A 23,389-nucleotide genomic window follows, 5' to 3' on the forward strand; every position below is an offset into this window, starting at 1 on the left:
TTCTTTTGATTATGACTGACTAGACAAGGGGTTTGCAAATTACCATTTGCCACCTATTTTTGTAAATAAAGCTTTACTGGAACACAGCTATGCTGATTAATTTGTATTGTAGTGACTATATACAAAAGACTACCATAGCATGCTAAATACCTTAAATTCACAATAGTATGTAATTTGTACTTATAGTTCCTTGCCTTCTAGAAACTTTTCAGAATTCCTCACCAACAAATTCAGTAACTAAAGATTCATTTTGTTTTATCATAGAAAATATTCACACTAAAAGATTTAATAGTCCTAGCTTTGGCCTTGCTAATGTGTGAGCCATCTGTCTTTCCATTCTACTTAGCACAATTAAAAAAACAACAAAAAACCCAAAGATACTCATTGAATTTTTGTTTTTGTCAATGGCAAAATAATAATTTGAAACATTCACTAATAGTGCACTTATCAATGGATGTACAGCCATTTAAATAAACAAGGTAAATGAGGTCAGAATGGCTAAAATCAACAAATCAACCAAGAGGTGCTGGCAAGGATGTGGAAAGGGGAACCTTCCTGCACTGCTGGTGGGAATGCAAACTGGTGCAGCCATCATGGAAAACAGTAGAGAGGTTCCTCTAAAAGTTAAAAATAGAACTACCCTATGATCCAGCAATTGCACTATGAAGGATTTACCCAAAGGAGCTAGAGAGTATTATGCTAAGTGAAGTAAGTCAGAGAAAGAAAAGTACTGTATGATTTCACTCATATGTGTAATTTAAGAAACAAAACAAACCAGCATAGGCTAAAAAAGAGAGAGGCACACCAAGAAACAGATTCTGAATTACAGAGAACTGATGGATACCAGAGGTGAGGTGGGTGGGGGGGGATGGGTGAAACAGGTGATGGGGATTAAGGAATGCACTTGTGATGAGCACTGAGTGCTGTATGAAAGTGCTGAATCACTAAATTGTACACCTGAAATTAATATTACACTGTGTTAACTGAAATTTTAAAACTTAAAAAAAATTTTTTAAAATGAGGCAAATTAGAACTATACACACGAGTTTGAGATGTTCAAAATGTATTTTGAGAAAAAGTTGCAAAATACATACCATTTAATTCTACTCTTGTTAAAAAACACATAGAAAAACATACCAGTTATATACACATACACTTGTATAAAACTAAAAGCATACATACTAAAGTTTATTAGGTGGCTGGGAAGGGCTGGGGACTTCCTTTCTCGGATGTATTTAAAATATTTTAAATCAAAGTTAACATAAGCTTATAGTAAGATATACAAAGCCAATTCATATGATGTGAAGAATATTTAAATAAAATGTTAAAGCTTCCCCTCCCCTCCACCTCCCCAACTGCTATCACCAAGAAAAGTTCTCTTCCTACCCAACTATAGCTACTATTAACTTCTGGAGTTTGGCATTTCCTATGTATAAAAATGTTTATTTTTAATAACCCAAAGTAAGTGATTTCTACCTGTATGCACTGAAGAGGACAGCATAAAGTAAGGTTAAAAATAGTATATTCCCATATTTCCAAATTACTCATACACTGGTAAAGAAACAGGGAAAAATGAGGACAGAAAACCAGAGAACTGAATATTCAGTCTGATCATACAGAATTTTGAGAAATACACCTAACAAAAATGTCTTCAAATACTTTCATTTTTAAAAACTCCATTTTCCTTATTGTAAAATATGTTCATAAAAATTCAAAACATTACACATTATGTAGTAAAAGCACGTCCTTCATAATTCTACCCACAAGAAATATGCAGTTTGTAGTTTACAATCTTCCACACTGCTTTCTTCCATATACTTATAGTAACCTATTTTGTGTTGGTATGCATTTTAATGAATTTGCTAAACAAAATAAGATTTTCTACATGTTCTTAAAATAACTTAACAGCATTTTAAAACAGTAGTTCTTAGAAACTAGTCAAAACCAGGTGAATTTATTGATATTAGAGCAAAGATGCTTCTCAGCCAGATAATTTGTTCCTTTGATTGTTATATCCCCATTAACCTAATATGGATATACCATCCTTATACCAATGGATATTGGAAGGACTCTGGGGTTCTGGGAGTAAAAGAGGTCTGAAACTGAATCAGTTTCATCGCTTACAAGTTCTTGGCCAAAACAGTTAAGTTTGCTTTAGGCTTATAAAAAAAACTAGTATTACCAAACTCACAGAATTGATGTAATATATATGACAATAGAAGCACAACACTTGTTACATATCAATCACTATTATCAACAAAAGTTTTGTTTTAGCTGATCACATGCTTTAGTCTAATATTGAATGAAGGTTCTTGGCTACAGTTTTCTTTTCCCATGTATGAAACTAATCACTTTGATATAATTAAGCCTGGGATGGAAATTCCAATCCCCCACATCTATCCTTAATTGAACAATACAAACATCCCAAAATGTGCATATTCAGTTATTCTACTTCTAAAAATTAACTTGAAAGAATTATAAGGGTCACAAATTCAGTCACAAAGATAGTTATTGCAGTATGGCTTATAAAAAAATATAAGCAACTTCACTGTCCAAAGAGGGATGGAATTAAAGAAAGGATTATACAAAAACACTGAAACTAATGGTATAGAAGTATGTATTACATAAAAGTTACCAAACAGGATCTAAGTGCAAAAAGTATAATCTATCCTTGAAACACAGAGAAAACCATCTGCAAGTTTTATTTCTGGGAGGAGGAATTAAATTTTTCCTTTAATCTTTTAATGTGTCTACCTCTCTACAATGAACATGTACTATTTGTGAAACAATTGCTTTAAATAAGAAAATGTTCTGAAATTAATTTTCCTCTTCAACTTATGCATGTTAATTTCCTCCCCCTCTTCGATTTATGCATGGGAGGAGAAGAGCAGCTAGTACATGCCCTCCAACTTTACACAAGGCCAAAACTTAAGCAATTATCTTTTCCATTAAACTGTCCTTGGTTTATACACCAGACCTTCCCATGTATAATCAAGTATGTTAAAGAATGAAAAAAATGTTAAAAAGCATAAATGCCAAAACGAACTAAATGGAACATTTCCTTCCTCTTTCCACAAGGTCCTTTTGCAATTTATTTGGAAACACCTATGTCTTATTACCTTGGTGTCAGTGACCGGAACAGGTGAAAAAAATTTTTGAAAGCTAGTTTATATCATTAAATACTGTGATGTATTAGAAAATTTACAGGTTCTCTAATAGTTATGCTTTTTGCAAGATACATATTCAATAAACAAAGGTCCAGGGACCTGGAAAAGATATGTTTCACTCAATAATTTAAGTTCCACAGAGTAAATATAGTGTAAGAATTGGGTACAGCGAAGTATTAGTTCAGTAACAATAAAAGATCCTGAGGTAAAAGTGCACAGCCATGAAAAGAGGGGCAGAGTTGCTAACACAAGCTAAGAATACTTCCACCTTAGTAATTTTCTAGTTTGGACTAGGTTCACTAAATCTAGTTATCAGTGACTCTTACACACAGATCAGAAATATATTAGATCTCAGCCAAGTAGAATTAGCCAATGTGTCTAAGAAACATGAAAATGAGCAGCCTAATTTTTAAAGAATTAAGTCTGGCCTGGTTCTTTAAAGAGTCAATGGACTCGCTACTAAGACTTCTGAGCCGGAAATGCAGCATCTGTCTTACAGTTTTGGTTTGTGATCTTTAGAATAAGACTCTAACGACTAGAGGAATATCCATGCTACCCCTCACTTTTTCTTTATGGTCTTAAGTCGCTGAAGCCAGAGACTGCCCCCATTCACCTCTACTCTGCTGAAAGAGGACAATGGAATTTACTGCTTCTTTCTGGATGGCTTAAAATAAGATCTTGCAGACATAGAGTCATGAAACAGTTCACAATTTCTGCTTGAGCCTCTCACTGTGCATAAAGGCTGGAAAAAGACATAAAAGGAAGCAAAAGTTGTAACAGTACTATGAGGATTAACTGATCTATGCTCATACCTGAGAATTTAAACATGCAAAATTTCAACAGAATATAATGTATATATCTAGAAAAAAGTGGTATAAAACCTTCCAGAATATTCTTTGAAAGAAACCAAAGCACAGACTACATTAAGTAAGCTACTCTTCAACATCTCGACATATTTTTAAATTTTTCATACAATCATAGTAATTTTATCATTTAAGGGCTTAGCTTAACACGGATCTTAAAATAAGTCTCATATTTGTATATTTTGGGTCATCTTAAAGCATCAAATCAAGATGTTTAGTTACTTTTCCACAAAAAGGAAGACAAAACAGTTGGTTTGTTCACAAAATTACCAGTAACAGGAACTGACAATAAAAGGCTAATTTTTCAGACCTGTCTTAATTACTCTAATTATTCTTCGCCAACAAACTTTGCAAACCGGAGAAACAATGGAACGTGTAGAAACATGTTTCCGTGACATAACGCCACTCCTAAGTCTTTCATTAAGTGTTCATAAACGACTCACTCCACGATCCTGTTTATACAGGACGCCCGCCTCTGATTCTTCTATAATTCACTCTGTAGAAATTCGCTTTTGATACGTTCTGGCTGCACCGCTTTCCATTCATGGACATACATCACCAATACAATACAGGAGGCCAACAGCTCCCATCCCCGATTCCCTATTAATGCATCATCAATATACGCCACTGGAAACCAGTCCAATTCCCACGAATTTTCAAGGACACGGGGTAAAACCCCGAACACCTCAACAACTTAGCAAAAAAAAGGGGGGGGGTTCTGGGCCAGATGAACCTGCAACTCATCTTCTGATGTGTGCAGCCTATGCTTTCTTTTTCTTACTTTTCTGAAAAGCCGTCACGCAGAGAGATGGGGAAAGGAGGAAGGGCGGAATGAAGAATTCTTTGCTCAGCTAATGGGAGATACCCGCCCGCGGCCGATAATCCCCAGCAAGCCCCGCTAGAGATAACTAGACATCTTTTCAGAGATTTGTTCAGGGTATCGAGGAGGTTGTACACCCCGCCCCCCCTCCGGAAAACTAAAGCAGGCCCGCTGGGGAACAGAGGCAGGGTGGGGATGTGGGCGTGAGAGGGTACAGAAAGGAGATGCGCCAACTATTAGAGTGAAGTCCCTTGTCCTTTAAGGAAAAGCAGCTTTGCAGGGCGACGAAGTCCGACTCCCACCTGGGCCCGCCAACCAGCGGTCTCCAGGGATTGCAGTTGATGGACTGCACCTGTCATCACAAGGTTCGGCGCGCAGCAGAAGCAGCCAGCAGGCGGGACCCACGCAGGGTCGGGAGGAAACGTTTGTTAGGGTCGGGGTTACGATCAAGCCAAGGCACTTACGGGGTACACCTGTCGCTGTACTCATTGGCGATGGTCTCGATGCCGCCACTCCTTGCTACAGCGATGTAGCAGTTGAGAAAGCCGAGGTCAATGCCAACCACAGACATCCCGCCGCCGAATCGTCGGGGAGCTGGTGCTGAAGGCTCCTGTGTGGGAACCGCGTCCTTTTCTGAGCTCTTGCTCCAAGAATTGGGACTCCTACGAGAAGCAGAGGAGAAATGACCCGAAGTCGCTACGCATTAAATCTAGGGCAGCGCGTCGGGAACCAGAGGAGGAGATAGAGGCCTCCCGCGCCGCAGGCTCCTCGGTCTCTCTCCACTGCGGTTCGACCGCCTCCAACCGGCAGTTACAGAGGTCTGCGCCTGCGCGCTCGGCCGCCGGGGAGGTGCGCGAGCGGCCGCTCTGCGCCCGAGGCTGCTCCTCGCCTCCACTTCGGCCGCTTCCGTCAGTACTCGGGCAACCGCTGCCCGAGAAGCCGAGGGTTCGAGAAAGATCTGGAAAATGGAGGCGGCCGAGCCAGCCTGGGGTGGGAGGGAGAAGGCGGAGCGGGGAGGATCAGGGAGGAGAGGACGGAAAGCAAAGGGAGTTTGCTCGCCATCACGCGGCAGCTGGGAGAGCTGCGACTGGGTTAGGTGAGAGGCAGCCGGCCGACCCCGCGCGTTGCCAGCGTGTTTTGAAGCACCCCTTTTGGGTTGTTTGTGGCAACCAGAGGCACGCCTTTTACAGCAGCTGGATACTGCCTAGGCTTGCTCGAAGTGGGACGCGCAGGCCGCCTCTATTTTCCGACGAAGTGCCTCCCGCAGCCAAGGAACCTACCGGCCGGCCTCGCCGCCCCGAGGGGCCCATGTGCCGGCAGCCGGAGCTCTCGCAGTCTGACCGCGCGGTCCTGCCGCCCGCCCGCCGCGCCCGGCTCTGTGAGGTGGCGCCCATTGTGCCGCATGGCGGCAGCCTCGCCTCTTCTGCAGGGGCGCAGCCGCTCGCAGGGAAAGGAGCCCTTTTCATTTCAGTTCCCGCAGTATCTTGTGTGAAAGCCAGCTGAACAAATTTTAGGGTTTTGTTTTTCCTTATCAGGGCCTGACATGGCAAAAACCAAACTTCTACCAGTAAACAAGAGCACACTAACAACTTGACCTTCCTTTAACTTCCTTTAAACCATTATAAAGATGCAGTCTCAACTAACCCTTACTTCTGAAAACCAGTTTCACAGAAAGCTGACCTTAAAATAAGTCTGTCACTTTGATACCAGGCAAGACAGTGCATTGCCTCCAGACTCTGCCCTTGGGTCCGTAGAAAAGGAGCCTAGTGTGGTCCCACTGTCTGCCTTCATTTGATCTGCATCATTGTCTAGCCTGAAATTTAATCAAATTATAGTTTACACTTACAAAGTTTGGCTGTCTTGTTTCTCCTCGTTCACTTCGTGGGTTTCCTGTTCCTTCTCTCCTAATTCTTCCTGTGTTTCCTGTTCCTTCTCACCCAATTCTTTATGTGTTTCGTGTTTCCTGTTTGTTTCCGTCTTCAAATTGATTTTTTTACTACTCTTCTCGTTCCTACTTGTTCTCTTCTTTAGAAAACTTAGACTTTTTACTACTATCAATGCGGTAACAGCAGCAGCAAGTGTGACTACAGCTCCTGCAGCTGTTGCTATGAGTAACATGAAATCCATTTTCAAGGGTAATACTAAGGAAACTGGAATGTATGGTATTGTTTTGACTCCAGTCTTTCTATATTAAAGAATGCCATCTCTCTCCCGTGTCAGGAGCACACAGGAAGACGGGAAGCTCCTGACTGACGCTAGCCGGTTCTCTTGGATGTGGCTAGACTGGGGCGGGGGCGGGGGGGGGGCTCCCTCCCAGCAGGCAGTGCGCGAGCAGAGCAGGGATTGGGTACTGCCGCCCCCAACAGAACCCTCGGCCCGCAGTCGTACTGGGCATCTCATGGCCTCTCGCTTTCCTCCCCAGATGCCTCTTCCGCTAGCATCCTTTTGAACCCGCCACCATCTAGATTTTTTCCAGAATTATCTTGAAACTCTCCTACAACCATTTATTTATCCATGCCTTTCTGTCTGTAGAATTTGAGCGCATGAGGATGATTCAGCTGTTAAAGAACACTTAAAACATTAGAGTAAAAAGAAACAGTTGAGGTCAGGAGCAAGGTGATATCACCACATTCTTTACATAACTGGGGAGGAAATCACAGAATCTAGTGGCTAAAAGCATAACAAGCTTTGGGGTCACATAGACCTGGGTTGTAGTCCCAGGCTCAATTAACAGCAGTAGGACCTCTGCCAAATTACCTAATTCACCAAGTCCTAGGTTCAAAATCTGTTAAAATGATGACAAATATACCTACTATGCTCTTTTTGTGATTAAATAATGTAACAATAGTGCCTTGCTGACACTGAAAATGCTAAAAAAAAAAAAAAAGGTAGTTATGCCTGTCGCTAGAATATAGGAATTATACTGATTTATTTACACTGATCCATGTATACAGCAGCCATTCTGTACTCTCATAAACTCTAGCATTTGTAGAGTTTCTTTAATTTCCTGTGTATAGAAACACAGGAAACAACTATTTTTTTCTTCATTTTTAATCCTTCTACTTCTTGTTTTTTTCTTATGTTGCCTAAACTCTCTGAGGTTGAATATGAGCAGTAATGATGAGCATCTTTGTCTTGTGACTAATGTTAAGTACTTGTACTTATGATGAAAGAAATTAAAATTATCCTCTTTTCCTAGTTTGCTAAATTTTTCTCATATGTGGACATTGAAACAACAAATGTTATTTATCTATTAGTATGACCTTTTTCTTCTCCCTTAATTTATTAATGTGGTGAATATCAATAGATTTTTCTAATATCCTTGTGTTCCTGGGACAAACCAGTTAGACCATGACATTCTGATTATTTTTAGATGTATTAGATTTGGGTTATGATTATTTTATTTAGAATGTTTACATTTATAAGTAAGATTAAATTTTCCTTTCTTTACTCATCTTGTGGATATCAGGATTATACTAGCTTCATAGAACTTGAGAGGTTCCCTCTCTTTTTTCTTTTCTCTGGCAAAGTTTTGGTAAAATAAGGCTGTAAACATCTTGACCTGGAATTTAGGAGAGTTATGACCACTAGTTAAGTTTCTTTAGTGGTTATAGTCTATGTTTTCTATTATTTCTTCAATCAATATTTATATTTTTATTGACAATTTACCATTTCATCTAAGTTTGCACATTTGTCGGCATAAAGTTGATTATTCATTTGTGAGTTTTGAAACTTTCTTCTGTAGTTACATATCCACTTTTTCATTCTTAATATTGTTTATTTGAATCTTTTCTTCTTGGTTCTTTTTTCTGCTCTTTCATCTGCTCTTTATTATCTCCTTCTATATTTTTTGTTTATTTTTTTCCTACTCTCAAGAGTTTAGCATTTATAGCATTAGTTCTTTGTCCTTCTTGTTTTCTAATAGTTATATTTGTAGCCATAAATTTCCTTCTAGATACCACTTTGGCTGAATCTCTATCTGAATTTTCGAACAACTGAGAAGAGTAGGCAATGGAGATTAAAAAATCAATATTATTACTGTTAAAATAATGACATTCTGTAAGAATATTACAGAAACGCATGTGTCTTATAGGCTTATAATTACTGCACCCCAGAATTAGGCAGACTTACCTAGTTAAAACAAAACACATAGCTCCACACTGAGGCCTGTCCCTGAAAAAAAATCCAAGAAAGAATGGATCAGAATGTGTGTAGGCTCTCAAGAAAAGTGAGAATGAGGGGCGCCTGGGTGGCTCAGTGGATTAAGCCGCTGCCTTCGGCTCAGGTCATGATCTCAGGGTCCTGGGATCGAGCCCCGCATCGGGCTCTCCGCTCAGCGGGGAGCCTGCTTCCTCCTCTCTCTCTGCCTGCCTCTCTGCCTACCTGTGATCTCTGTCTGTCAAATAAATAAATTAAAAATCTTTAAAAAAAAAAAAGAAAAGTGAGAATGAGGCTTAATTATTCCCAAACTCATCAAGTTAAGTCACTTTCCCCACCAAAAAGTGTTTTAGCCAGTGCTTATTTAGGTTTACCAATTTGTTCTTTGCTTACTGCATCGCATTCCTTCCTTCTGGGTTTTTAATTTTGGTAAATTTTTTTAAAGATTTTATTCATTATTTTGAGGGAGAAAGAGAGAGTGAGAGAGAGAAAGAACACAGGGAGAGGGATAAGTAGTCTCCCCACTGAGCAGGGTGACCAATGTGGGATGAAATCCCAGGATTCCGGGATCATACCCCAAACAGAAGGCAGACCCCCAACCAGCCAAGCCACCCAGGTACCCCTCAGTAATTATTTAAATAAAGTCCTCTAAGTGGTGAACTGGTTTGTTGTTCTCTGAAAAAAATTTTTTTTCTTTACCCTAATTTTTGAATAATAATTTAGCCGTGTGTAGAATTCTTGATAATTAGTTACTTTCCCGAAACAGTTAACAAACTAATCCTGACAGAATGGGAGAAGATATTTGTAAACGACATATCAGAAAAAGGGCTAGTATCCAAAATCTATAAAGAACTTAGCAAACTCAACACCCAAAGGACAAATAATTCAATCAAGAAATGGGCAGAGGATGTGAACAGACATTTCTGCAAAGACATCCAGATGGCCAACAGACACATGAAAAAGTGCTCCACATCACTCGGCATCAGGGAAATACAAATCAAAACCACAGTGAGATACCACCTCACACCAGTCACAATGGCTAAAATTAACAAGTCAGGAAATGACAGATGCTGGCAAGGATGCGGAGAAAGGGGAACCCTCCTACACCGTTGGTGGGAATGCAAGCTGGTGCAACCACTCTGGAAAACAGCATGGAGGTTCCTCAGAAAGTTGAAAATAGAGCTACCCTATGACCCAGCAATTGCACTACTGGGTATTTACTCTAAAGATACAAATGTAGTGATCCAAAGGGGCATGTGCACCCCAGTGTTTATAGCAGCAATGTCCACAATAGCCAAACTATGGAAAGAACCTAGATGTCCATCAACAGATGAATGGATAAAGAAGATGTGGTATATATATACAATGGAATACTATGCAGCCATCAAAAGGAATTAAATCTTGCCATTTGCGACAACATGGATGGAACTAGAGGATATTATGCTTAGCAAAATAAGTCAATCAGAGGAAGATAATTATCATATGATCGCCCTGATATGAGGAAGTTGAGAGGCAACGTGGGGGGGGGGAGTTTGGAGGGTAGGAAAAGAATAAATGAAACAAGATGGGATCAGGAGGGAGACAAACTATAAGAGACTCAATCTCACAAAATAAATTGAGGGTTGCTGGGGAGGGGGTAGGGTGTAGGTAGATGGTGGTGGGGTTATGGAGATTGGGGAAGGTATGTGCTATGGTGAGTGCTGTGAAGTGTATAAACCTGGAGATTCACAGACCTGACCTATACCCCTGGTGCTAATAAAACATTATATGTGAATAAAAAAATAAAAAATTATAAAAAAAAATTAGTTACCTTCCCTTATCTTTGGGCTTCCATTACTATTGAGGCTAAATATTGTTCCTTTGAAAGTTATAAGTTTGTCTTTCTTTTTTCTTTGATATTTTGTAGCTTAATTATGTTGTGTCTAGGTGTGGATTTCTAAAAATTTATTCCGAGATTTTTGTTAACCTAAGGATGAATGGTTTTTTGTTTTTGTTTTTTGGTTTTTGGGAGGGTTGGTACTGCAGAAGTCTCAGACACTCCTTTGATTATTGCTTCTCACCCCATCTTTTCAGTTTCTTTTGGATCTCCTGTTAGAATATACAGGTCTCTTTATTCTACCCTCTATGATTCTTAGCCTCTTTTTGTTATCTATTTTTAATTTCAAGCACTCTGCGATTTTTAGATGTTTTGTTTTCAAACTTGTCTGTTCTTTCATACTGTACCGTCTTATTTCTCCTCCTTTAAAAAAATCTATTGTTTTAAATGTTCTAATTTTATAGTCTCTTTTATTTATCACCTTTTTAGTTCTTGAGGGCTAATTCTGATTGTCTTATCTACCAACTCTGCCACAATATACTTTCTTACTTCTTCATAAGATTTAAATATTTGAGCATAAATTCATCTTCACTAAGGCAAATTTTACTGTAGGGTTTTTGTGTATCCTGGGTCATTGAAGTGTCCCAGAGATGTTTTGTATTTTTAAGAACCCTGAGGAGTCTTACTGGTCCTAGATCAGTTTTAATTTCTCAGTTTGGAGTTCATATACCATGCATATAGTGCTTAAGTGTATATACGGTTGACCCTTGAACAACGTGGATTTGAAATGCACAGGTTCACTTATATCTGGATTTTTTTGTTAACTACAGTACAGTACTATAAGTGAATTTTCTGTTCCTTATGATTTCCTCAGTACTTTTTTTCTCTAGCTTTATTGTAAGATTACAGCATATAACATGAAAAGTGTGTTATCAGTAATGATTCTAGTCAATAGCAGGCTATTAAGTTTTTGGGAAATCAAAAATTATACATGGATTTTTTTTTTTTTTTTTTTTTTTTTTTTTTTTTTTTTTTTTTTTTTAAAGATTTTATTTATTTATTTGACAGAGAGAAATCACAAGAGAGGCAGGCAGAGAGAGAGGGAGAAGCAGGCTCCCCGCTGAGCGGAGAGCCCGATGCGGGACTCGATCCCAGGACCCTGAGATCATGACCTGAGCTGAAGGCAGCGGCTTAACCCACTGAGCCACCCAGGCGCCCTACATGGATTTTTAACTATGCAGGGTCTTGGCCCCACTAGCTCCCATATTTGCTCAAGGGTCAACTTTACTGTGTCCTGGCAGAAGCCTAGCTGTTTTGATTTCTGATGGATGACTTTTTCCCTATTCACTGCTTTGAGATGGTTGTAAATCCACTTGTCTACTATGGTTTGGTGCCTATTTTTCTAGTCTCTCTTCTTAAAATAAAAATAGGAGTCACTCACATATGGAATTTAAGAAACAATACAGATGAACATAGAGGGGATAAAGGGAGAAGTAAACCATAGAAAAGACTCCTTAAAATGGAGAAAAAACAGGGTTGCTGGAGGGGAGGTGGGAAGAGGGATGGGTTAAATAAGTGATGGGTATTAAGGAGGGCACTTGTGATAAGTACTGGCTGTTATACGTAAGTGACGAATCCCTAAATTCTACTCTTGAAACTAATATTACATTATATTTTAACTAACTAGAATTTAAATAAAAATTGAAACAGGGGCGCCTGGGTGGCTCAGTGGGTTAAAGCCTCTGCCTTCGGCTCAGGTCATGATCCCAGGGTCCTGGCATCGAACCCTGCGTAGGGCTCTCTGCTCCGCAGGGAGCCTGCTTCCTCCCCTCTCTCTCTCTGCCTTAGTGAGAGATCTTAGTCTGTCAAATAAATAAAATCTTGAAAAAAAATGAAACAAACAAGAAAGCATATGGGAATAGCCATATGCTTAACTCTTAAAAAAAAAAATTAAAAAGGGACAACTGGGTGGCTCAGTCATTAACCGTCTGCCTTTGACTTGGATCATGATACCAGGGTCCTGGGATCAAGCCCTGCATCAGGCTGGGCTCCCTGCTCAGCGGGAAGCCTGCTTCTCCCTCTCCCACTCCCTCGGCTTGTGTTCCCTCTCTTTCTGTGTCTCTGTCAAGTAAATAAATAAAATCTTAAAAAGTAAATAAATAAATAAAAACACTCCTTCCAAGCTTTTAGTACACATGATGTATTCAGTTTCAGTTCCCTTACTTACCAGGGCCCAAGCTCATAATCCTACCCACATGAGGGTGTTGAAACTACTCTTAAGGTCTGTAGATATTTCTGAATCCTCTGAGATGTTATACAATATTAGCTCCCAGCAACATTCTTAGCCTTGAGTATCTTTGTTGCTGACATTTGGTATTTCCCTTTTTGTTAAAAAAAATTCTCTTTTGGATATATTTTATCCAATATATTTATTATGTTTGTGGAGAAGGGTATCTGTAAATTCAATCTGCCACACTGCCAGATATTTAGCTCATATACTTGCGATAAATATTTGATCCAGAATTTCTACTTCAACTGGATTATTGCTGTAATTTGCTTCCTGGTCTCTCCACATTCAGTCTTTTCCCTATTAACTGTGCCAACCTGTCTTCCTAAAGCATTGCTTTGACTTTGTTATTCACCTGTTCAGAAAATTAGCGATGGTTTTTCCACTGTGTAAATTCTTCACTCTGGCATTCAAAGCCTTTCACAGTTTGACCTGGAACTTACTTTTCCAACTCTATTTCCTATCATTTTTCTACAACTGTTTTATCCTAGCCAGCTTGTCGTCTTACTGTTGTTCAAATATGACAAATTTCTCTACCAAGTTTCTGGGCCACTGTCTTTCTCTGGGACATAGCTCAAATTTTACACCCTTATTAAAACCTTACCTTCAATATTGTTTAAGGGTATCATGAGGCCTCCCAAGACTGCCTCAAGTTGACTGTTTCTTTCCTTTGCTACCATTTTGTACCTTTTTTAATAATATTTTCCACATTCTGCTCTCCACCAGTTATGTTTTGTCCATTTTACTAGATTATAAACTCTAAATTATGACCTTTACAAGATTATGAGGGTATAGGATATATTTGTTTTTGTATACGTCAAAACTAGTCAAGGCATTGAACTAAATAGTGTACAATAAATACCTGTGAGATAAGTAGGAAATTCACCCTAATAATAAATGCTATGGTAGAGATTTGCATTGAAGTCTAGAAACTTCTGTGTTTGAAGGGCTAGAAATGGGACACCTGTCAAGGGAGGGATCCTTTGAAGCAGGAAGAGCTCAGAGGAGGCAACTTCGAATTATGCTTTAAAAAATAAGCAACTTTCAAGGTAGATAATGAAAAGGAGCGAGCTAATGGGCAAAGAGGGAAAAAAGTACCAAAAGATAAATGACATTGAAAAATAAGGTCCAATGGCAGAGGCATCAAAAAGCATATTGTGTTTGGGGATCAGAGGTTACTGATAAGCCTATAATGCCTAGAAAGACAGATATGATACACAGCTGAAGTCTAGAGCTAAAGCACAAAGGATCCTGTATACCACAGTAAGAGTAAGAAGTCTTTCATTTATCCTGCAGGATAGCCATTTACCTTTTCAAGAACGAAGACACATTTTTTTTTTAAAGATTTTATTTATTTATTTGACAGATAGAGATCACAAGTAGGGAGAGAGGCAGGCAGAGAGAGAGAGAGGAGGAAGCAGGCTCCCTGCCAAGCAGAGAGCCCAATGCGGGGCTCGATCCCGGGACCCTGGGATCATGACCTGAGCCGAAGGCAGAGGCTTTAACCCACTGAGCCACCCAGGCGCCCCAAGACACATTTTTAATGTAACAAAAACTATGCCTCTCAAAGTAACTTTTTTAAAGCTTTTATTGAAATAGGATGTCCATGTACTACCATGAGTTCAAGAATATTTCAATGCAATCTTGTATTTTGCTAATCCCCTAAACTTGTACATATGTAAACAAAATTGCTACATATACATAAAATCCTACTTTAAAATTCTATTTTCATTTTTAATTGGCATATGGACTCTTACGTTACTTGCAAAAATGCCCTCCAACCTTGCCCAATACTGACAACCTGCAAGCCAGGAAGTAGCACTATAACTTATTCAGAAACACTGAAATACATGGAGACTGACATGATCAGATTGAGAGTTTAAAAAATACTCTGGTGGCAGTGTTAAGAATGGATTAGAGCACGGTGAGAATGGGTACAAAATGGTTACTTAAGAGACTGTGGAAGACTACTAGCAATCTTTCAAAATCTAATATTTTGTCTTGTAAACATGGCTGCTGAACTGCAGACTATATTTCCCACCTTCTTTATAACTAAGTATGGCCATGTGACTAACGTCCCACCAATGTATATATTCACCATGTGCAACTTCCACACCTTGCCTGGTTAAAATTTCTTCCACTTCCTGTGATTTATTTTTCCCTTTTCCTGTCAGTGGGAACACAGATTAGCCAGAGACCCAACTTTGATTATACAAATGAGTATGATGTTCTAGGACAAGTGTTCTTTACCTTTGGGGGGGTCCCCATATCCCCAAAGGATCCATAAGTAGAATTAAACAGGGATTGTTTTGAACTAACCTTTAACTAAAATTTAACATTTCTTTCAATTTTGAATATAAATATAAATAAACACAGTCCTATTTTTAAAAAGATTTTATTTTGAGAGAGAGAGTATGAGTGGGGGGAGGAGCAGAGGGAGAGAGAGTATCTCAAGCAGACTCTGAGTGTGAAGCCCGACACTAGGCTCAATCCTAGAACCGAGATCATGACCTGTGCCAAAATCAAGAGTTGTATGCTTAACTGACGAGCCACCCAGGCAACCCCACAAATTACAGTAGTAGTAATAGTATGTGATTTTTCTCACCAATAGAAATCAGATATTTTCATAGCATATTATAATTATTGGATATATATTATTTTTGTTTTGTCTTTTTTTTCCCCCTAGCAAACCTTGCTGTGAGAACACAATGTTAAACTCACCAAAACAGATGAATATTTATACTTTTGCCAGTGTGCACTGTAAGTTCACCTGGCTCCATTTCTGTTCATTCACAGCCTCCAAAATCTCTCTCTATAGTTTATCCCCTCTAGTTTAACATTCCTTTACCTGCTAAAATGTTAAAATCTTGGGGATTTCAAATGTACTATCTTCTACAACATTTCTGAAAAAACAAGACAGACTCTTGTATAAAGCCTTGGAAACCCTGTTTTTTGTCTTTAAGTCAATTCCAAATTCTGACAAAAAGTTTGTTATTCTCTGCTTATTAATGAAGCTAGAATCAAGGAAAAAAGCTCATCTATAACAGTTTTAAACTTTATTATCAATACACAGCACACAAACTAATTTTCAAAGGTATATTTTTTGTATATTTACATTAGTCGGATTTTTTTATTTTAAAGATAAAAGCAGACACACCATTTTATATCTTTTCTTTTTCACCAACATGTTTATAGTGTCATAAAGTCATTAATTTTTTATGATAAGATCTAGAATCTATGCTTATAACAGGTATATGATAACATAAACTATACATAGTAATATACCTGAGCTGTCTTAATAGAGATGTTGTAGAAGAAAGTTTACTTCTGCCCATAAATATGATGACATCTCCTGATAAGCTTTTAAGAAATATTTGTCATATCATATGATTTTAAAAGATGAGAAGGCAGTTACATTAAGAGAAGAGCATTTAAAAAGAATATACTTTCATTTCTTAGATTTTAGTATTATACATTTTAATTTTTCATTACAAAAGAAAAGGATTTTAAACTAATAGAAATAACACATACTACTTAAAGTCAAATGTCTCATTAAGGTTTGAGTCTAAGTAGGAAGGAAACCCACATTTATCTGATTTTTAGTATTTAAAATCCTTGAAAAAGCATATGCTTTATTGTAGAATTAGCATTCTAAAAAATACTGACAGTAATAACACTCTATCAAATTGTACACAAATGGCAGCTATATAATTTGTATGTTTAACAAGTTAAATACATGTGTTTCTTAATCTCCTGATGAACTACCTCCAATATCAATATTAAGGAATTCTTTAATTTTATCATATAGTACCAACACCAAAGCACCCCCTGTACCACGAAGGATATTAGAGAAGGCACCACGAAAAAATGCACTGATTCCCTCATGCTGGTATATCTTCACAAAGCAGTCTGAAGTTCCTTTATATTGCCGTTCCGCCTCACCACTCTATACAAAGGAAGACAAATAGTTTGCCGTTATATTACTATCTTTCATCTTAAGATAGATTTTTTTCAGCACTAAGGATATATAAAATTAACACTGTGTTGAGTAAGTATGTTGCATTAATGGGCATATATTGAATGTTGTACTCAGTGGTTGAAGAATACTCATACTTCTCTGGCCCCCCAAAAACTGATCATATATTAGGCTTAACAAATTTCAAAAGATGGTTATCACATACTATTTTTTACCCTCTCACAACATTGCAGTTAAATGAGAAACTGACAGCAAAAAACATAACTAGTAAACTATCAACTGTTTAGATACTAAGAAAAACACATCTTAGAAGATATTTAAAACCTAATAATAATCATAAAACTCCTTAATAAATTTGCAAGATGCAGCTTGAGTGGTAAATTATAAGAAAATTAATGACTTTGAAGCATTAGAAGGGAAAAGCTGAAAATTAATGAGCAACCTGAACATTTTTAAACCAAAAGAAAGTAGAAATAAGAAAGTAGCCAGCAGAAATTATGGAATTAAGGAAATAGGAAATAAATACAAGAGAAAGCATGCAAAGTCAAAGTTAGTTATTTGAAATACCTTACTGACAAATTTCTAGAAACACTGTTTGAGGAAAAACAAGAAAATGTTCCAAAATTATTAGAAACATCAAAGGTATCATTTTTGATGATCTAGAGATTAAGATGATATTAACAACTTCACGATGCCTATTTTGAAAACTCAGAAGAAATGGACAAAGTTCCTAAAAAAGTATTTATTTGCCAACAGAATAAAAATAAAACATTAGAATAATATATGAAATTCACTTAAGTAATCTAATCAGTTGTTGAAAATCCTCACATAGAAAACCATGTGTCCAGATAGCTTTATATGTGAGCCCTATTAAATACTCAATTTAATTCCAATCTTACAGAAGAGAAGAGAAAAAGTGGAAGACTCCACTATATATTTTATAAGGTTTGTATAACCTTGATACCAAAATTAGGCTAGGACAATACAGGAAGGAAAAATTACAAACTAAAGTAACTGAAACAATGCAAAACTCCTGAACAAAAACTAGCCCATCAAACCCAGCCAAAAATACAAAATACAATATATAATGACTAAGTTGGGTTTATACTAGACATATACAGTTGGTTTAGCTTTGGAAAACAGATTAATGTAATTTATTAACATATTGAAAAAGAAAAATGAAATCATCTCAAGATACAGAAAATCATCTCAACAGATATACATAATCACCATTCATGATTAAAAACTGTTGTAACCCCAAACAGAAAGGAACAGTCATAATATGATAAAGGATAACTACAAAAACCAGACATCTAACATTAAATGATGTAACTTTGAAGGCATTCCTATTAAGACTAGCAAAAATGTTGTTAGTTATTACTTCTTTAATACAATAACACTGAATCATAGGTCTCAGCCACTGCAGAAAGGCAAGAAAAGGAAATAAAAGGTACAAGAATTGATAAGAAAGAGGAAAAAAAACCTAGTATTATTCACAGATTATATACCTGTGTGTAAAAAACAACAACAACACACAACTTCAGAGTGTACATATAGATTAGCTTTTGTACTTGGGTTTAACAAAGAAGTGAAAATAGAAAAATTAAAGTACTATTATGGGTTTGCATTGTATCCCCCCAGAATTCATACATTGAAGTCCCAATCCCCAGCACCTCAGAATATTACTACATTTGGAGACAGGGTATATATGTATGTATGTATATATGTATGTATTTATAGTGTATTATTTGTTTCAAGAGGTACAGGTCTATGATTCATCAGCCTTACATAATACCCAGTGCTCATTACAACACATACCCTCCCCAATGTCCATCACCCAGTTACCCTATCCCTCTCCCCGTCTCTCCTCCAGAAACCCTTAGTTTGTTTCCTATGATTAAGAATCTCCTATGGTTTGTCTCCCTCTCTGGTTTTGTCTTGTTTCATTTTTTCCTCTCTTCCCCTACGATCCTCTGTCTTGTTTCAGTTTTCATAAATATCAGAGGGATCATATGATAATTATCTTTCTCTGACTGACTTATTTCACTTAGCATAATACCCTCTAGTTCCATTCACATCGTTGTAAATGGCAAGATTTCATTTTTGATGGCTGTGTAGTATTCCACTGTATATACGTATCACATCTTCTTTATCTACTCATCAGACAGGGTCTTTATATAAGTAATTAAGATTAAATAATCTTGTTAGGGTAGGCCCTAATACAATTTGGCTATCTTTATAAGAAGAAAAACCAAAAAAAGGACCATGGGAAGACACAAGGAGAAAGCTATTTACAAGCCAAGGAGAGAAGCCATCAGAAGAAATCAACCCTGCTGGACACCTTGACTCAGACTTCTAGCCTCCAGAACTGTGAGAAAAAAATTTCTGTTGCTGAAGCCACCCAGTCTCTGGTGTTTCATTATGGCAGTCCTAGTAATATACACATGTATCTAAAACCCCATACACTCATAATTTTTTTCTGAATTATTTTGATAGCAAGTTACAGACTATCATGTTCCTTACCTTTAAATACTTCTGTGTGCATTTTCTAAAAATAAGATTATTTTCTTGCAAATCCAAAGTACGTTAACAAAATCAGAAAATATAACATCAATACAGTACCATTCACCTAATCCAGTCTGTATGCAAATTAATTTTCCATTTGAAAAGGTTTTTCAGTGTATTAAACTAGAGCTAGATATAGATCAAGAGGAAACACACATATAAAAGGAGTAACTTTAAAAACAGTCTATAAGTGAATAATATAATAGGTATGCTTTACTTTCATGTGGCCTACAGGGTTCTCCAGGACCAATTTGTAGACATAAAATGAGGATGAGGATAATGATAGTAACTACACCTCATAGCATTGTTTTGAGAATTAAATGAGTTAAAGTGCAAAATGCTTAGGACAATATCTGGAACACAATAGGCATTATATTACTATTCTAGCTTTCTGGCCTCATTATTTTTATTTCCAATTGCTCTCACGAACCTTATCATCTGCTACTCAAACCGTACATCTACGTATGTTTTTTCTCTTCTGCTTAGAATATCCTATCATTGTCTAAAGAAAAAATCTATTTATATAGATTTAGCTCTCCAAGGGGCTACATCTGATCACTTTAAGCATTTAGGTATCCTTCTGTTGCGTTCCTGGAACTTACCCACATTTCTTGTTTTTTTTTTTTTTTTTTTTTTTTTTTTTTTTAAGATTTTATTTATTTATCTGTTAGAGATATCACAAGTAGGCAGACAGGCAGGCAGAGAGAGGGGGAAGCAGGCTCCCTGCTGAGCAGAAAGCCCGACATGGGGCTCGATGCCAGAACCCTGGGATCATGACCCGAGCCAAAGGCAGAGGCTTAACCCACTGAGCCACCCAGGTGCCCCTGCACATTTCTATTTAAACCATTAACCATGTGCATTCAGTGCTATGCTATGAATTTGGAAGCAGGTTCCACCTTTTTATTTGGGTTGTCATAACTTAGCAAAAATTAGGCACTTAAATATTTGCTGAATATGAATGTAACAAATAACATCAATGAAGACTGAATGTATCAAAATTTTGATTTGGAGATTTATATTTATTTATTTTTAAAGATTTTATTTATTTATTTGAAAGAGAAAGAGCAGGGAGGAGGGGCAGAAGAGGAGGGAGGGAGTCTTAAGCCCAACACAGAGCTCAAGCTCACGACCCTGAGATCAATACCTAAGCAGAAACAAAGAGTCAGACACTTAACCAACTACCACCCAGGCACCCCAGAAATTTATATTTAGAACACACAGAATTTTAAACAAGTTTTAATCCTTGGAATTAAAAATTATTTACTTTTGTTAAAATATATTACAACTAATAATGACATATGGCAGTGGCTTGTGACAGGGTTTGATCTACTTACCCTAATATTCATTTAGGATAGACACACTCTTCCCAACCCTGTCACCCCCCTCCACCTTTCAAACAATATGTTACAGGAGTGGAGGGCATTTCTATTCTGATAATAGAAGAAGAAGAAGAAAGTTTTGCTGGATGATGGCTGTTTTGGGATAGGAAAGGATGTAAGACAGAGCACAACACACATTTATTTAAGTAAAACAGATGACCTGCTTTTCAGCCAGAATTTCTCTAAAATTTGAATAAATTATACTTGAATATCAAAGATATTGGAAAATTCAATTAAACTCACAAATAATATAAAATACCTGCATCATCATGCGTCTTCTAACTGTGTCAAAGGGGTAAGAAAGAATTCCAGAGCATGTGGTTACAACTTGAGCAATGAAAAAGGAGACAAGAAATGGGGTTTCCTTTGGTTTTGGTAATAAGCCCTAGAAAAGAAATCAACATGTCAAGTAACCATCTAAATTTCCAAAATATCTTAAATTCTTAAGTCAAAGGATAACTCCTATAATGAAAGAGGGTTCTATTATACTTAAAATGCAATAAAACACAGTTGGATTTAATGTGGAAAGATTAAAACAGTATCAGGAGATCAATAAGAAAGAAATATGCCACACATGGCTTTACTTTAAAAGCATATCTGAAAAAAGAAAGCATACTTGCTATTACCAGAGATTTTTTATTAATGGCAAACAGTAGGGGAAATAGCTGCCAGTGACCAAACAAGTTCTTACCTCTTCTTCAGAGTTGAAAAATAATTAAATAATGCCTGATATTATCATTAACCATATTTAATAAGCATCTTTAAAGCTCTAAGCTAGTGAAGAAACACTTCTAAATTTCATAACTACTACAGGTGATAATAAAGAAAAACAGAGGAAGGCATACACAAAATTTTCCATGACTAAATAAACACACATAAGAACTTGTTAATTTCCATTAATTTAATCTGTCTAAAAAATACACAAGAAACTGAAAATAACATGCCCAGACCACAATAAAAATAATCTATAATTACATTCATACTAAGGAGGGAAGGCCAAGACAATATGTAAAACATATAAATTTCCCTCAAGTTTTAATCTTATCTAGTAAATAATAATTAAATATTAATTTCCCTGCTTCCTTTTGTAAGAGACTGTGAGCATGGGATTTTTGTTTGCCACTTAACACAAATTACTTAACTATTCCTAGGTTATCTTTAAAATGGATATATTAAAAGCTATCCTAGGATATTGCTAGGAAGTATTTAACAAAGTTCTTAGAACTAAGTAGTAACTCAAAATATAGTAATCATTATTAGAATTTTCCTCTTTCCTACTTTATGGAAATACTGTTAAAATCTGAAATGAAAAGGCAAATTGCAGAACAACCTGGAGAATACAACATAGAATCTAATAGAACCCAACTGATAACTGAGCTCTAGTAGCATTTATTACATTTAACTAGTTATGACTTGCCTACTTTTTAAAATGATGAGATGGTAAGCTGATTATCCTCATGTAAGAAAGTGATAATGAAGTGAATGTAAAACCAGAAAAACTGTTAGAAGATGCTTCTATATGCTAAAGATTTGATTTAATTATGATGTAAGGCTAATTAATTAGCACATTTTCTATCTGCAACATGATGTATAGTGAGTCTGTCAGTGGCAAACAGCACAAAAACGTAATGTTTGTGTTTATGCTTTATCTCTAAAGTCAGATCCATAATAGAATTATAATTCAATAAGGTTATGGCAAAGTCACAATTAAAGAGATTCTATGTCTCTTATTTCATCATTTATTTTGATTTCTATAATTAAAATCAAAAGTTCATAGCTGAACAAACTACTAGTTAAGACAATAAAAAGAAACAAACCATGTATTTATAAAGTATATACCAGTTAAATCCCCAAATTACCTTAACTGTGTCATATGCTCCAAAATAGGAGGCTCGGTACACAATGATACCCTGAACTGAAACACCAAACCCTTGGTACAAACCAACAATTCCGTCTGTTTTTGCTATTTTTATAATACAGTCACCTAAACCCTTGAATTGTCGCTCTTCAGGACCTAAAATAAAGCCATTTAAAATGTATTAGCAACATTATATACATTATATATCAAATAAACACTTTAATCAAAGTAAATTAATCTTACAGATTTAAAATATCTTCTTAAACTGGCATTTTTATTAAAAAAATTTTTTTTATAAAAATTTAGATTTTATAAAAATTTTTATTAAAGAAAATTTTTTAATAAAAATGGACACAAATAAACATCCTCCCATTTCTTTAAAGAGAATTAAGGTTTCAAATAGTATCTTAAAAGATTTTAACTGAAAATATTAATCTCTTATAAAAACAATCTAATTCAAGCAATTTGACTGGCTTAAGACATTTCAATAAAATTACCAG

The 23,389-nt window shown here is 36.7% G+C and overlaps 2 protein-coding genes across 3 annotated transcripts in view; both read right to left on the reverse strand.

The window, feature by feature from the left end:
* Positions 1–5,664, reverse strand: part of HSPA4L (heat shock protein family A (Hsp70) member 4 like) — a 50,953-nt gene extending 45,289 nt beyond the window's left edge. Inside the window, exon 1 of one of the 2 annotated variants that reach the window (XM_045990530.1) lies at positions 5,315–5,664. In XM_045990530.1, coding sequence (XP_045846486.1) covers positions 5,315–5,421 — 107 coding nt within the window. In that variant the 5' untranslated portion in view covers positions 5,422–5,664. The remainder of the gene's footprint in view (positions 1–5,314) is intronic. The other variant, XM_045990537.1, reaches the window with a different exon arrangement.
* An 11,134-nt stretch (positions 5,665–16,798) lies between these two features.
* Positions 16,799–23,389, reverse strand: part of SLC25A31 (solute carrier family 25 member 31) — a 29,910-nt gene continuing 23,319 nt past the window's right edge. The window contains exons 4-6 of the mRNA XM_045990544.1: positions 22,891–23,045; positions 21,291–21,416; positions 16,799–17,057 (exon numbers count right to left, since the gene is read on the reverse strand). Coding sequence (XP_045846500.1) covers positions 16,857–17,057; positions 21,291–21,416; positions 22,891–23,045 — 482 coding nt within the window. The 3' untranslated portion in view covers positions 16,799–16,856. The remainder of the gene's footprint in view (positions 17,058–21,290; positions 21,417–22,890; positions 23,046–23,389) is intronic.

This window comes from Meles meles, chromosome 2 (genome assembly GCF_922984935.1).
Source record: "Meles meles chromosome 2, mMelMel3.1 paternal haplotype, whole genome shotgun sequence".
NCBI lineage: Eukaryota > Metazoa > Chordata > Mammalia > Carnivora > Mustelidae > Meles > Meles meles.